This window comes from Dermacentor silvarum, chromosome 7 (genome assembly GCF_013339745.2).
Source record: "Dermacentor silvarum isolate Dsil-2018 chromosome 7, BIME_Dsil_1.4, whole genome shotgun sequence".
Lineage (NCBI taxonomy): Eukaryota > Metazoa > Arthropoda > Arachnida > Ixodida > Ixodidae > Dermacentor > Dermacentor silvarum.
In genome coordinates this window covers 125569822-125584835 of record NC_051160.1, presented here as the reverse complement: position 1 = coordinate 125584835, position 15014 = coordinate 125569822, and the positions used below count along the sequence as shown (strand labels likewise).

At 43.7% G+C, this 15014-nt stretch overlaps 1 protein-coding gene across 2 annotated transcripts in view; it reads right to left on the bottom strand.

The window, feature by feature from the left end:
- The window catches only part of LOC119458422 (solute carrier family 52, riboflavin transporter, member 3-A-like), a 41235-nt gene continuing 26221 nt past the window's right edge, over nucleotides 1-15014 (bottom strand). For both annotated transcript variants that reach the window (XM_037720260.2, XM_037720259.2), the window contains one exon: nucleotides 1-761. In XM_037720260.2, coding sequence (XP_037576188.2) covers nucleotides 555-761 — 207 coding nt within the window. In that variant the 3' untranslated portion in view covers nucleotides 1-554. The remainder of the gene's footprint in view (nucleotides 762-15014) is intronic.

The window sequence follows — 15014 nt, the reverse complement described above, 5'->3', positions numbered from 1 at the left end:
TGTGTTTTGGGGGCTGAAATATTTATTACTCCTGAGGCGGAATGCTGACGTCGGGCTGCGCTGGAACTACAACGCCGAATAACGCTTTTTACTCCGCTGAATTACCGGCGTCTCTAATCTTGTTGAAGCGACAGCAAACTTCGCCAATGTATCTCTTTCTATCACCCTCACAGCCATCAAGACCTGGCACTGAGGGTATTCGTGAAGTCACTCACGCGAGTTCGTAAGTCCCGGTAATGTTCAATCTGCGTCCGATGTTGCTATCCTCTTCTCTGTCTGTTTCGGCAACGCTTTGTGTCCTCAGAGAGATGATCCTTGACGATGACGAGGACGACGGTGATGTCTAGACACCCTTCCATACCACCTTTACTGTTTCCTAGATGAATGATGATTTGCAGCCTTGCTTAATCTCGGATGTCCTTTCCGCGCAGTTCTGTAGTGCCATTTTCTTACCGATTTCTTGAACAGTTGATCGTAGCTCGTGCTCGCTATCATACCAGGCTTCTCTAAGCTCACGGACGCCTTGAATGTTCGTTTTTTTGTGTGTGTTCGTGTCAATAGTTTGCCAAGGCGCAGTGATCTCGCTCGGTGAATACCTCCATGTTGACGAGAATGTAAGGTACCAGACTCCCAAGCAGAGCACCAAGCTGCGTGCAGGCGCCCACCCAGAACAGCGCATTTTCGCCGTGGCTGGTGAGTATTAGTGTGACCATGGTCTTGGCGTAGCTCAGGACCAGGAAAGTGCACACCCAGCAACAAACCTGCGAAGTTCATTAGAGCATCAAGAGGTGTCGGAGGTGCTTCATTGTGGTGAAGTTGTGAAAGAAGCAAAGGCTAGAATCACGACAAAGCGAGTGACAAAGGAGCGACTCGGAATAAAGAAGAGAACGAAAACACTGACGAACGGAATTGCTAAACGGCCACCTACTGATGATTGTCTTTGCAAGCTCCTATAATAATGTATCACTGCTTTACAAGAAAAAAAAACTAAACTCATGCATAATCGCCTAATTTTGAGCAGATATGTTATTACTATGGCTATTTTGTGCAACAAGAGCAATTTACCTGAATTTGTGTTACTACTTCATGTGAGTAAAAACGTTCAAGGACAAGCATAAAATCATCCTGGCTTGTGCTGTACGAAGCGAGAGGGCTAATTCAATACAGGGACACTTTTTACACACCAGCTGGAAGAAATCAAATCGGTGAAATCGCCTATTTTCACACAAATGGCCTTTTTACATGTGCTGTGCACGAGTTAATGGGCTAGTTGGTTCTACATACTATGGTACCAGCGCTAGCAGGATGAAGACACAAGAAACGTAAATTAGACGCCATGAGCGCCATGCGCGACAGTGCCCATAGTTTGATTGGTGATGAGCCAACATATACGATATCTAGCTGCAAAATATCGGTTTGCTGGACAAACAAGAATGCAACATAAAAAGACAAAGAAATATACGTGATAGCATCTGTGGACAGTTGTCTACTGCAGCCTGTGGGCATACTATATATACTTTTAATTGCGGATTAAATGACGTTCTTTGTTCAAAAGCGCAAGTGAAGGGACGCTGATATAGGTGTCTTATAGCGTTACGATTTGTTCAACTTCGAAAATTTTGCACGTAGCTCTATCCCGGCTTATGTTCCCGATGTTTTTTTAAATGTGGAATACAGCCGCAGTCCGTACAGTGGAAGGCTAAATTGCTGGAAACAGCATGTTCTACGTGCACCTTATGCTCGGTAATCCACTTGTTGAGACAACGGCACGTTTTTTCTACGTACCCTTTCTTACAAAAGAGTAGAATTGAGTGGGCTATAATTTGACAGCAGCTGCTAAACATTCAACGGTGTCGCTTATTGAAGCCTCGAGCTACATTGGGTCCATTATTAACCTGCCGGCATTGACAAGTAAAGCGACTCGGAGCAGAAAAGATGACATCCACTACTGCCCTTCCGCCAATCTACAAGACTATATGAAAGCCAGTTTCGTTCATGTCGCATTATTTAGTCAGGAAGTTAACTAAACGTGACCGAATAACCATTCTATCTATAAGCTTAGGGTGTGCTCAATTAGTGTGGAGTAACAATTTGTTGGGTCGACGTTGGTAGGCCTAGTACAGACTTGTTGAGAAATAGAAATCGAAATTGAAGAACCTATAAAGCTATTCTGTGGGACTTCGTGAGTTACTACTAAAGGACTTGAGAAAAATACATGCAGGACATTACAGACATAAGCAGGTAAGTCTTGCTAGTCACAATTTCCCGAATAATAATAACTTCTTTTGTGCATTGCTTTGTACATTCAGTAAATTATGTGCCACTCACGCTTTTATGTGGCACTGGCAGCCGTTGCACGCACCTTAACATAATCAGCCACGCTTCAAACATAGGTAATACAACATGCTGCTATTAGTCAGCGCTTTCAGTTGCTAACAAAAATTATACAATACCATACAACACAATTCTACAACTTAGATAACAAAAATTTTAGTACGTACATTTAGTTTCACACACTGAACTGGGAATGCAGATACTACATCAAAAACAATATTCAACAATATTCCCAGCTCAAGATTTTTTCCTTTCTTTACTGAGTAAGTTGCAAAGTCTACAGTCTTAGAACCTCAACTGTACATTGGTAAAAGATCGAGATATTAGTACAACACACACATATCCCAGTACCTATGTCAAATATTCCTATAAGTTTTCTCATAATTAGTGCCATATTCCGGCTTTAAATACCTTCAGCGAATCGAAAAAATTCTTTCATCTCATAGAGAAGTAAAAAGTGATGGAACATAATACTGCTTGCATTTACCTCCTGTATTTCATGTATATTCTGGGTCTGTTGTAGCACTCACTTTGTCTTAAGTGAAATTCACTTGTTTTTTCTTTTAGTCTTATACGGCGCAGTGTAGTAGCGTCTCGTGTAGATAACCAAATTTGGTAACTGCTCCATTGGGAAAATACGTAATGTTGTGAACGATTTCTTTTTCACATTTCCTGTCCCTAATTCATAGTCAATATTTTTTTGCGCATTTACAAATTGATCTGCTTATCTGATTGATTAGCGTTCCCGAACAAAAACCAAATAACGTTATGATATCTCTGATTATGGATTCTCCTAGTGACTAGCTGGTACACCAGTTCTCTTAATTTAACACCAGTGGAATTTCGTATGTGATACAGCTGCGCGGCAACACTTCCTGCTTTCTTACAAACATCATCAACATGGTTATTCCAGCACAGTCTTATCAGGAAATTCGATGCCTAAATACTTGGCTCCAATAGAACATTCTATTGGATCATAAGAGCAATCAGCGCATTTACTCTGACGTAAAATTAGCGGCCTCTGGAGGTCATTTTTTTTACAGTCTAAGCTGGTATGGGCTCATTCCATTAGCCGTTCCTGGTCGCGATGATGCTACCGCCGCCGGCGTCCGCCGCGTAATCGCTATCGCCGGAAATGCGGAAAAAGTACCCGATTCCCGCCGGGATCGAACCCGCGCCCGCTGCTTGGGAGCCGGATATTCTACCACTGAGCCACGCAAGCACTTGCTATCGGGCTGCGGAAAATACCCTATAAACGCAGCGGGAGACGACTAGAGCCTCCGCCAGTATGGTGGTGCCATCTAGGTAAGACGCCTGCAATCGCAGCGTCCGCAGGCGCAGAAGACGATATGCGATGCAAACGAGGCGCTCAATCAACGCGCTCCCGAGCTGCCGAGCCTCCGCCAGTATGGTGGCGCCGTCTAGTTTAAGCTGCCTGCAAACGCGGCGCGCCCGACATGTAAGTTGCAGTTGTAAGGCTTGATCGGGCTCAGCAGACTGCTGTGCAGAGAGCATTACAAGCCGCAGCTCGCCGTCGACGCTGAGCGGACAGTGCAGATCGTTCTCGTCAAAACGAGGCGAACATACTGCCGCGAAGACCCTGTTGTGCGTAGTACCCAAATTGGAGTTACTCTTGAGCCGCTCCACCAGCTTACGCTGTGACTGTGCTGCGTGTGCGGCGCAGGCCTGTGACTTTTTATGTGGACTACGGGCACACAAAACTATTATTTTGGCCCTGCTGATCAATATGCCGTTGTCACTAAAGCACTCTAAGACTACATATGTTACTTTGAAAGTCATTCACTGCTCGCTCATAATTAGAATTCGCCATGAATAATGCCGTGTCATGTGCAAATTAATAGACTGTGGATTTTAAACATGTGTAAGCGAAATCATTCACGTATAAATTAAACAAAAGCGGTCGCAAAGATGAACCTTGGTGGACACGATATCTCAACATTAACTCGCTATATTTTCCTTCATTTTTTACTCTCTGTTTGATCATCGTAAAGTAGTTGCGCGGCGATAATGCGAATGGTCCTTTAAACCATATGCTTTCTAGTTTACTTAACAGTGTACCTCTTTCTAGCGTGTGCAATGCTCATGTTAGGTCAGGAAATAGCGTGAGTGCTATTTCTTTTTGGTTAATTATCTTTATTAGGTCGCAAAAGTCTTCGAATAATAAAATTATCATGCTATGGCCTTTTCTAAATACGTATTTCGTTTTAAATAGCAAGGAGTTCGTTTCGCAGAATGTCATAAATTTTGTCAAGTATTTATCTGAAATATTCGAAATAACTGGCATATTGAGATAGGCATATAGTTCGTGATTTCATCGTTTTTCCTCTCTTTTACAGGGGCCTTACTATCGTTACATTCAGTCCGTCTGCTATGACTCCAGTACTTATTATACCATTAAATATCATCATTAAAACTTTCTTCACTTCGTCACGTTACAAAAAAAAAAAACCTCTTGGCCCAATCCTATCTAGGCGTCCCGGTTTATTACTTAGCATTCCTTTCGGAATATCCCAAAGCTCCATTTCAATTATCGCTGATGAGAAAGCCGATTGCAGCGATGATGTAACCTCTGTTCTATGACCGTTGCTGGCTTATATTTCGTTTCGAAGGTCATCTACAGAATTAATGAAATGAATATTGAACTTCTGAGCTGGATGCATAACCTCAAGTTTGCCTTTAAAGTTTGATATAGTCGTCTGGTCAATTGACTTTCTTTTTCTGCCCCGTGCATTCACTCAATACCTGCCAAGTGTTTTTTGGTTTTGTTTTGCTGTCCCATAATTTATTTTCCAAGAAACGTTTCCCTACTTATCGATGTTTGGCTCTAATTTCAATTCGCAGCGTTCTACGATTTTTTGACGTAACATTATCTGAATTTTACGGCATTGTTTCCAGAGGGCGCCTTTTCATTGCTTAGGTCCATTATTTCTCCATCCATCCATCCATTTATTTTAGGCATTCCTTTCTTTTACCACCTTCTGTTTTGTTTCCTGATAGTATACCACTTAAAATTGGCTAACTAATTTGTCTTAACTGTCTCGGGAATCGTATTGCATGAGTTTAATCCCGTCGTTTGCTTTAACTAACTCTTCAGCAATCGCAATGTCTATTTGTTTATAACATTTCATGAAAACTAAATAGTCATCAACATACCGAAAAACAGATAAAACAGGCCATTATTCAAGTATCTTTCAAATTTGGCTGGCCAAATAAATATCACTTAAAGCAGGAGCAATACCTTAAATAATGCAGATTCCTTGTTTATGTAAGAAATTCTATGATGCATACGTGGACCGCAGGCCGAGAGAAAGCAACAGAAGGAACCTGTAATGCTGACAGCACACAAGTTTTGAAACCGGGTTACTGCGTAAGCTCTTTTGCAATCATTGACACAATTGAACAGCTAATCAAGAGGGATGGAATAATAAACATTTATAACGTTGACAGAAAAGGATGAAACACTTTGGCACTGTAAGTTGCACTGTAAGAACAACGCGAGTGTTCAGCCGGGTGCCGTTTTCCCAGAAAATTACACATATGGACCTTGTGCGTTTTTGCGGTGAATCAGATTTCTAAACAACTTCTGGTGGGGCATCAAGAGACTGATATATCTTTTCTAAATAGAGCCTTTTGCGCTGCTTTCTGGCGTTTTTTTCTACCTTCTTCAAGCACACATTACGATCCTCCTAAGAAGCGGAGCCTAAAGGGGTCAGTGCTGCGGGCCCAATGCAAGTCCTTGAAAGGAGAACGTACAAACCCTCTATTAGTTTGTTCAACGTCTGCGTAACTCATTCATTAACATCTGCATGAGTTGGTCCACTGCAATCAATACGTTTCACCGTTAAAGACTATTCACCGTCAAACTTAAATTGCTCAAGTCGAAGGGGGTGAAGCCTCCCTTTACAATATTGTTTTATTGCTGCTCATGGGAAACGTCTGTGTTTACGGAACCCCTCAACATAAATGAATGAATAATTTGGCATCACCTTCAACTGGTTTTAGCCGTCCCGCACTTGTTTCTTTTAAAGAACAAACTTGACTGAATATTAGCGAAAGGCGCTATAGTAGGTATGATGGTATACGTTGATATGGCGTCAATTGTAAGGTGTCGTCTCCTGGCCAGAAATATAAAATTCATAAGCTGAATAGAGTCGTGTAGACCCACTCTTGATGCGCCTGCACCCCCAGGCAACGGCTGTCAAAACGTTGACGTGAGCAAGCGCAGCGGCAGCAGCGAGCGAATGTTCGTGTGGTCTATCACTTCAACGGAAACTGAGCGGTGAACGCACAGCGCATACAAAGCTATGAGCCGTCTGCAGATCGCTTTCACGATATGGTGCGGGCGACCGCCGTAGCCGGGCAAAGTACAAGTACGCAGTGTCGGCCAGAGTAGAAGCCACCCCCCCTTCCCTCCCGCGCTGCTTTCCCGCTTTCATCCTTTCGCGTGCGAGACTGAGTCACCAGTTCCCCTTGTGCCGCTAGTGCCGCAGCACAACGTCGCCCTCCTCCCATCCTCCAACGGTCTTTCGCGCGAAGGTCGCGTTTGCTCTCCGCAGTGCGTTCGCTCTCCGTGAAAGCGCGTGTCCCTCGCGCGCTTTCACTCGCACACACAGCATACAGCACGCGGCGACGATTTTATCGCCATTGGAATTTATACAGAACCTCACGGCGACGACGACGGCGATTGAAGAAATCCGTTTGAAGTGTCCATACAACTTATTTATTTATTTATTTATTTAGTTATTTATTTATTTATTTATTTATACATACAGGAGCCCAATTGGGCTATCGCAGGAGTGGGAGTGTACATTAGATACAAAATCAAAACATTCGTCCGCACAACTCAACTTCAACACCTTGAAAATCAGAATTGTTACAAAATAAAACATACAAGTAACATAAACACAGCATGAATCAACCTAAGTGATATAAAAATTCCTGTAAAGGTAACGACCTAGTTTCACCTGGCACTAAGTTCCATTTTTCAATCGTACGAGGAAAGAAACTGTACTTAAATTTTAAGTTAGTGCGCGGTTGAAATGGTGCAAGGTTGAGTTTGTGGCTATTCCTTGTAGGTTTCAATTTAGCAGGAGACAGATAGTTGTTCGTTAATGAGTAGCGTGGGGTGTTAATGAGAATATGCAACAATTTAAGACATTCACGATCGCGCCGCTCGGACAGAGGTTGTAGACCTAGTGCAACAATGTGAGATGAGGGTGAGAAGTTCCAGTCATAACGGCGGTATATGAAACGGATTGCCTTCTTTTGAACTAATTCGAGAGTGTTAATGTCAGATACCTTGTAAGGGTTCCGATGGGGCAGCCATATTCGAGAATGGGTCGGATGAGCGATTTATATGTTAGCAGCTTTGTTTCACGTGGAGCTTTTCGCAATGTGCGATTTAAATAGCCTATTTTCTTTGATGATTTATTGCTTATGTATTAAATATGCCTTGACCACGACATGTTAGGTGTGAAGATGAGGCCAAGGTAGTTATATTCGGACACCGGTGCAAGGCAAGAGCCATTAAACGAATAATTAAACAAAGAAATAGAGGTGCGCTTACTGAAGGATAAAGTGACTGTTTTTAAAAAGTTTATATCCATTTGCCATTTGTCGCACCACCTGCAAAATTGGGCAAATGAATCGTTAAGTGATATGTGATCAGCATTCGTATTAACTACGTTATAAAGCACGCAGTCGTCAGCATAAAGGCGTATTTTTGCGGAAAAATAGTTTGGCAAATCATTTATATACAATAAGAACAAAAGTGGCCCCAGGACTGAGCCCTGGGGAACTCCGGATGACACATTTACTATAGACGAGTTTGAGGAATTAAACGAGACATACTGGGAACGGTTATGTAAAAAGCTAGCGATCCAGTCAACTAAGGATGAGTTATTAGTATAGCGCGAAGTTTATGGAGAAGTTTTGAATGTGTAACAGAGTAGAATGCCTTGGAAAAATCTATGAAAATGGCATCAATTTGATTTCCACTGTCCAGAGCGTTTGAAATGTCATGCGAAAATTCTTCGATCCCTTTTTTGCTATTGCAATAAAGGGATTGCGTTTAAAGTCAGTAGACCTCGTCTTTACAACTCCTCACAGGTTATCCCGGCTGTGTGCCCTTGCAAGTGGGCTAAAGATGAAATCGGCGTGTGAAAATAGATACGCAAAGCCGTGTGTCCGTTGTGTCAACAAGGAGGTGTACAAGATTCCACTTAGTTGAGCGGAAAATCTATATCCGGCATCCGGGACGCTCTGTTAAAGACTCATTAAGAGAGCGCTCAACATCTTCGAAGGCTCTGTGCAGCGGCGCGCACCTGTCGGCGCACTGCTGGGATTACGAATGGTCACGACTTTCTGAGGATGCCGAAGCGCCAAGCGGAGCATAGTGGGAAATCCCGGGGGCTGACCAGATTAGTTCTTAAGCTGATTTCTGTATCAGTTTGCCGTCTGGCATCTGATGGACAAAGATTTGCCATTCCTGATAGACGCTGACGTTTCAGTGGAACTCCTCCTCATCCCTCCTTTCGTTTTCTTTTCGGATGTGCGGACCATGCAGTTGGTTGTGTCATCTTGCTACGATAAAAAACAATTAACGGGTTGGTCTGGATACCTTCTAACCCCCTATTTTCCTGTTTTTCTTTTTGATAATTTCATTTTATCTAGAAGAAAATGACCTGAGCGCGTGTCCAGCGTCCTTCCTGTTCATGTAGTCTTCTTTCCTCCTATACGACTTCAGCGCTCCCTTTCTCACAATTATCGCTCCAAATAGCCAAGCAATTTAGTATTTGGAAGCATTTACTAAATATTTTGCCTAATCAGATGAATCAGGGACATGAACACGTAGCGTCCCCCAGTGCTCGCCAGTGAAAATTAGCGCGGTGTCAAAAGGTAAAATGCTGTTTTTCTGGAATAAGCTATAATAAAACACATTCTTTAAAAAATATCTACAGTAATTTGCACACCTCGCTCCACACCGGACATGATCGCTAGTAATTTGTGTGGCCGAAGACCACTGTCCCAATGGCGCTCGAAGTGTTAAAGTGTGGCTGCTTTTCGAAGCCGCAAGACTTTTGCGAAGCGTTTTGCACAGTGATGTAGTAATTTGCAAATAAAATACGGTGACGATAGAAATATTGCAGTGCATTCATTATTTTCACAGAATGATTGCAGCTCATCATAACAGCATAGATAAAAAAGGTCACAGTCCTGCGCGGCACACGCAGCACAGTCACAGCGTAAGCTGGAGGAGCGGCTCCATAGGGGCCCCATTTTCGGCACCATGCACTTTAGGGTGTTCGCGGCGAAGTCTCTTCGCGTCATTTTCACGAGAACGATCTGAACTGTCCGCCCGGCGTCGAGGGCGAGCTGCCGTGTGTACTGCTCTCTGCACAGCGATCTGCTGAGCCCGATGTTGCCTGCTTGCAGCCGCGCCGCGCGCATTACTCACGATTCGCTTCTTCAGCAGCGGTTTATACCTTGCGAGGAGGCGCCATAACGTGTCATAATCATCATCTGCAGCCTATATTTATGTCCACTGCAGGACGAAGGCCTCTCCCTGCGATCTCCAATTACCCCTGTCTAGCGCTAGCGTATTCCGGCTTGCACCTGCAAATTTCCCAACTTCATCATCCCATCTGGTTTTCTGCCGGCCTCGACTGCGCTTCCCTTCTCTTGGTATCCATTCTGTAACCCTAATGGTCCACCGGTTATCCATCCTACGCATTACATGGCCTGCCCAGCTCCATTTCTTCCGCTTAATGTCAACTAGAATATCGGCTATGCCAGTTTGTTCTCTGATCCACACCGCTCTCTTCCTGTCTCTTAACGTTAGTCGTAAGATTTTTCGTTCCATCGCTCTTTGTGCACTCCTTAACTTGTTCTCGAGCTTCTTTGTTAACCTCCAAGTTTCTGCCCCATATGCCGACAGTGGTAAGCTCCCAGTCAGGATTTGGCAATGCCTGCCATATGCACTCCAACCTAATTTTATTCTTCTCTAAATTTCTGTCTCGTGATCAGGGTCCCCTGTGAGTAATTGACCTAGATAAACGTACTCCTTTGCAGACTCTAGAGGTTGAGTGGCGATCCTGAATACTTGTTCACTTGCCAGGCTATTGAACATTTTCTTTGTCTTCTGCATATTCATGTTCAACCCAATTTTTACACTTTCTCGATTAAGGTCCTCAATCATTTGCTGTAATTCGTCTCCACTCTTGCGGAATAGGACAATGTCATCTGCAAATCGAAGGTTGCTGAGATATTCGCCGTTGATCCTCACTGCTAAGCCTTCCCAGTCTAAGAGCTTGAATACTTGTTCTAATCATGCAGTGAATAGCATTGGAGAGATTGTGTATCCTTGCCTGACCCCTTTCTTTATAGGTAACTTTCTACTTTTCTTATGGAGAACCAAGGTAGCTGTGGAATCCTTGTAGATGTTTGCTAAGATATTCACGTATGCCTCCTGTACTCCTTGATACGAGTGATCATTTTGATCGATTTGTAATATCGCAGTGGCGTGCGCAAGAGCTAAGACTTCCTTGAGTTCCAGCAATATTACTCAGGTCACAAATGCAGAAGTCCCAGCAAAGCGCCCGCATTGGCACCCCTCTTGGTACACTGAGCACTCTGGTGCGCCTTCAATGCACTTTCTGCCATTCGCTTTGCCTCTTCACGGTGCCGTTTCCCCATTTCCTACTGCTTGGCTCCGGAAAGGCGGTTTCCATCGCAACTGCCGTCGAGTGAAGCTCGTGGAAGAAGTCGCTACTGATTGAATGATACTACTTTCCGGCGCTGAGGGCGACTGAGGCTGACCGAGGCGCCGACAGCCGAATTAGTTTGGCAACCTTTCACGCATGATTTTGGTCGGTTGACGCCATTGCCGAAGAGTTCGCTGCGTGCTTTCTTTCATGGCACCGTCGTCGCCGTATGCTTGGCCTCATACCGAGGTGAGCAATCCGCGAAGATGTCGTATTCCGCGAAGATTTAATTGTATTCCCATCGAAACGGGACGGTGGAAAACAGTCACCTAGCCTGCTTGAATTAGTCTGGTATTGCATACATGTTTTTCATTACAGCAATATTTATGCGTCTCTGTAATCTTGTTTTCTTTCTCAATGCTTAGAGCAATCCGCGAAGATATTGCTTAGTCAACTGAAAAAGAGATTTGTTTCCTTTGTCAATTACAGTGCCCTAAGATAGCGCAGTGCACGTATTTGCCGGCATTGTTAGGCATTTGCTTTTTTGCACAACAACATGTGAAGGCAGAAAATAAACTGTAAATTATTCTGCAAAACAATGCATCCGCAACTAAGCCTATATATTTGGCTTTCATCCTGTGTTTCTCTTGCTATGGCATCCTTCTACTTAAGTGGGGACAGGTGCTACAAGTCATATTGCCTGATAGAATATCTTCTCCAAAGCGCTATTGGCGATTCCCACCGCTGTATTTGCAGAAAAAGTAAGTACAGTATGCTGCAGCTGAATAAAATTAACACTGACCGTACCTGTATTTCTGGACATCTTTGTCTGCCCTGACAACGTTCTGTAAAACAAATTACTGAAGGTTAAAGTACTTGTTAGCGAAGAATGCGACAACAAAACATCGATTGTGGCTATTTGAAACACCTTATTTTACTGAATGTTAAAGTACTTGTTAGCGAAGAATGCCACAACAAAACATCGATTGTGGCTATTTGAAACACCTTATTCGCGATTGCACGTTCGGACCTCCGTCGGGCCTGATATGCCGTCGGGCCGGGCCGGGTCAGTAGGTGACACTTGTTTTCGGGCTCGGGTCAGGCTCTGGTCTCGCTTTGAGTCACCGGGCTGGGCTCGGGCGGGTAAACCTTTAAATGGCCGGGCCCGAGCCGGGCCCGTGCAGCGCTCTAGTGCATGGTGACATGGCTTGGGCCTCTTTTGAAGTAAGAGAAGCACAGAGCAAAATTAGTTTTGAGGAAAGACCCAGGAACATGGATAAAACTAAATGGGCGGCTAAAATGCACAGGTATATGTAGATGAAAAGCGCGGACACACAATAAAGGAAGAGGTCAATAATGTTGGCAACTAAGTAGAGAATAATTCAAACTTTAAATAGACAACCAAGAGTCATCAGAAATGAAGTGAGAGTAATAGAGACGGTGAATTGGATGCAAAGAATGGAAACAAAAAGGACCATGAAGATTTAGAAAAATGAGAAGAAAGAAATTAGAAAGAAAAATATGTTCGATAACACAAAGGGCAGTGCCTTGCTATTTGAGGCTCGAGCTGGTTGCCTAAGAACCAAAACATACCGGAGCAAATATTTATATCTAGATGAGGCATGTGTATGCTGCAGTAAAGATCCAGAGACCACACAACTCGCCCGAATGGAATGTGAAGGGATTCACCCAGTGAGAACAGTAGGTAACGTACAGTTTCCAGAAGCGATTGGGCTAAAGTGGACGGAAGCGTCAACCGTTCAGCAGTCGAGATAAGCAAGAGACGCTTAGAGTGTTGAGGAAAAAAAAGCAGCGAAGAAATTGATGTGACCTGATTTGACCTCTTAGTCATACAAGGTACAAGCTATATTTGTAAAAAAATTGAAGTAATGTATGCAAAAATTCTAGATAAAAACATGCATAGCATACCTGATGAAATCACGCAGCCTAGGTGACTATTTGTCACCGCCCCGTTTCAAAGGGGAGGGCATTAAATCATTGTCATCGTATCAAAGGGTACGATGTTAATGATCATGATGATTTAATGGCATTACCACCGAAACGGGACGGTGGCAGTCACCTAACCTGCTTGAATTAGTCTGGTATTGCATACATGTTTCTCTTAAAGGAATATTTATGCGTCTCCATAATCTTGTTTTCATCCTCAATGCTTCCCTATCCACGTTTTACCGCTACATATGCAACTGTTACATGGCGTGCCACTTGGTGTACTAATATGCATCTGCATTGCAAAGGGCGCACGTGTAAACTCTACCTGGCGCGCATCTCACATCACAATGCAAGTAGCACGATACAATGCTAATGATGATGATGATTTATTGACATCCCCTTTGAAACGCGGCCATGACATAGTGACATAGCCACCTTGATTTGATCAGGTGCACAAGATATATTTTTTCGAGCATCCAGCTATACATTTCCCTAAACTTTTTTTTGACGCAAACCCTCTCTAACGACCTTGTATGGCTACTTGTACATCTGCTACATGGCGTTCTACCTGGTGCTATAATATGCAACTGCAACGAAACGTGTGCACGTATCTACGCTATGGGGCACGCATGTCACATCGTGTGTCTCCTCGCGCGCTTGGACGCGTTTAAAGACCATTTTCCCCCCGCAAGCTACCAGGTGTAGAATGTATATAACGCCAGCAGCAAAACATTATTTTTTAAACGGCACATTTCCACCCTGCCAGTTAAAACATGCCTTCATGAAAAAAGATTATATGCACTCTGGAGTACAAATTGTATACTTTGCAATCAACCAGAGACAATAGCACATTGCTTTATTCTTTGTCAAGAATCATTTTATTTTTGGGACATTTTACAAAGAACTCTCACAAAAAGGATTTCCTCTCAAATCTTAGGGTATCCGGTTCCTTCCTTTCAAAAAGACAATCAGTAATACACCATTTCATTTGTTTATCTTATTAGGACTCTATTCATTATGGAGAAGCCGAATGACCGACACATATGCCGAGCCACCTCACTCGACAAGGTTTGTCTTTCGAGAAGAGGCTGCTCAAATGCTGAGTGGATTTCGTATGGGGACGCTTGCGTTTGTTTGCCCGATTTTTGAGCTTTCATTGGACTGCTTGACATGTGTGCACTTGTTTTTCATATGTGTATAAATGTAACCTAACTAGTTTTCGCATGAAACTACTCATAATTCTATGCAATAAAGAAGAAAAGAAAGCTCAGACGTGGCTCAGTGGCAGAATAACTGAGTCCCGCGCAGCGGGCCCGTGTTCGATCTGGGCGGGAACTAGGTATCTCTTTTTTCTCATTCGCGGCGATAGCTGCTACGGACACCGGACACCTGCGGCAGCGGAGGTGGGCTCCATCGCCAACAGAAACGGCTATTGTAATGAGCCCCTAACAGCTTACGCTGTAAAGACACACTGTGTAGATACAGAATTGTTGTTATCTTTACAACACAGTCTCGAAATCAAACAAGCAATGGTAGACATAAGCCTAATGGTGAGGCTGAAGGATTGGTTGGGCTGTGGCCGCACGCTTCTGACGAATATTTAATTAGTTGGTAAAGTTAACGTGCGTTCGGTGGTTATTGCACAGAGTGGAACGTGCTTTTTAACACGAAAGTGTTTTATGCCGGGGTCCACCAAGACTTCACTGACGTATTTCCGTCACGGAAATACGTCATAGAACATAATACAAAGAAAGAAACCAGAAGAAAAAGTTCCACAAACATGCAAAATTTGGAAATTGAACCCACGACCTCTCGGTCCGCGACGATAGATCGCCGAGCGTTTAACCCATTGCGCCACAAACGCATTTGCAGAGAGCTACACAGACGCGCCTTATATATCTAACACTCCTCCGTGTACCCGCGCTCTTGCTCGGGGCGGTGCCGCCGCCTACGAGCAGAAAAGAGAAGTACTGCATTATGACACTAACGCGCACCGACAGTGAACGC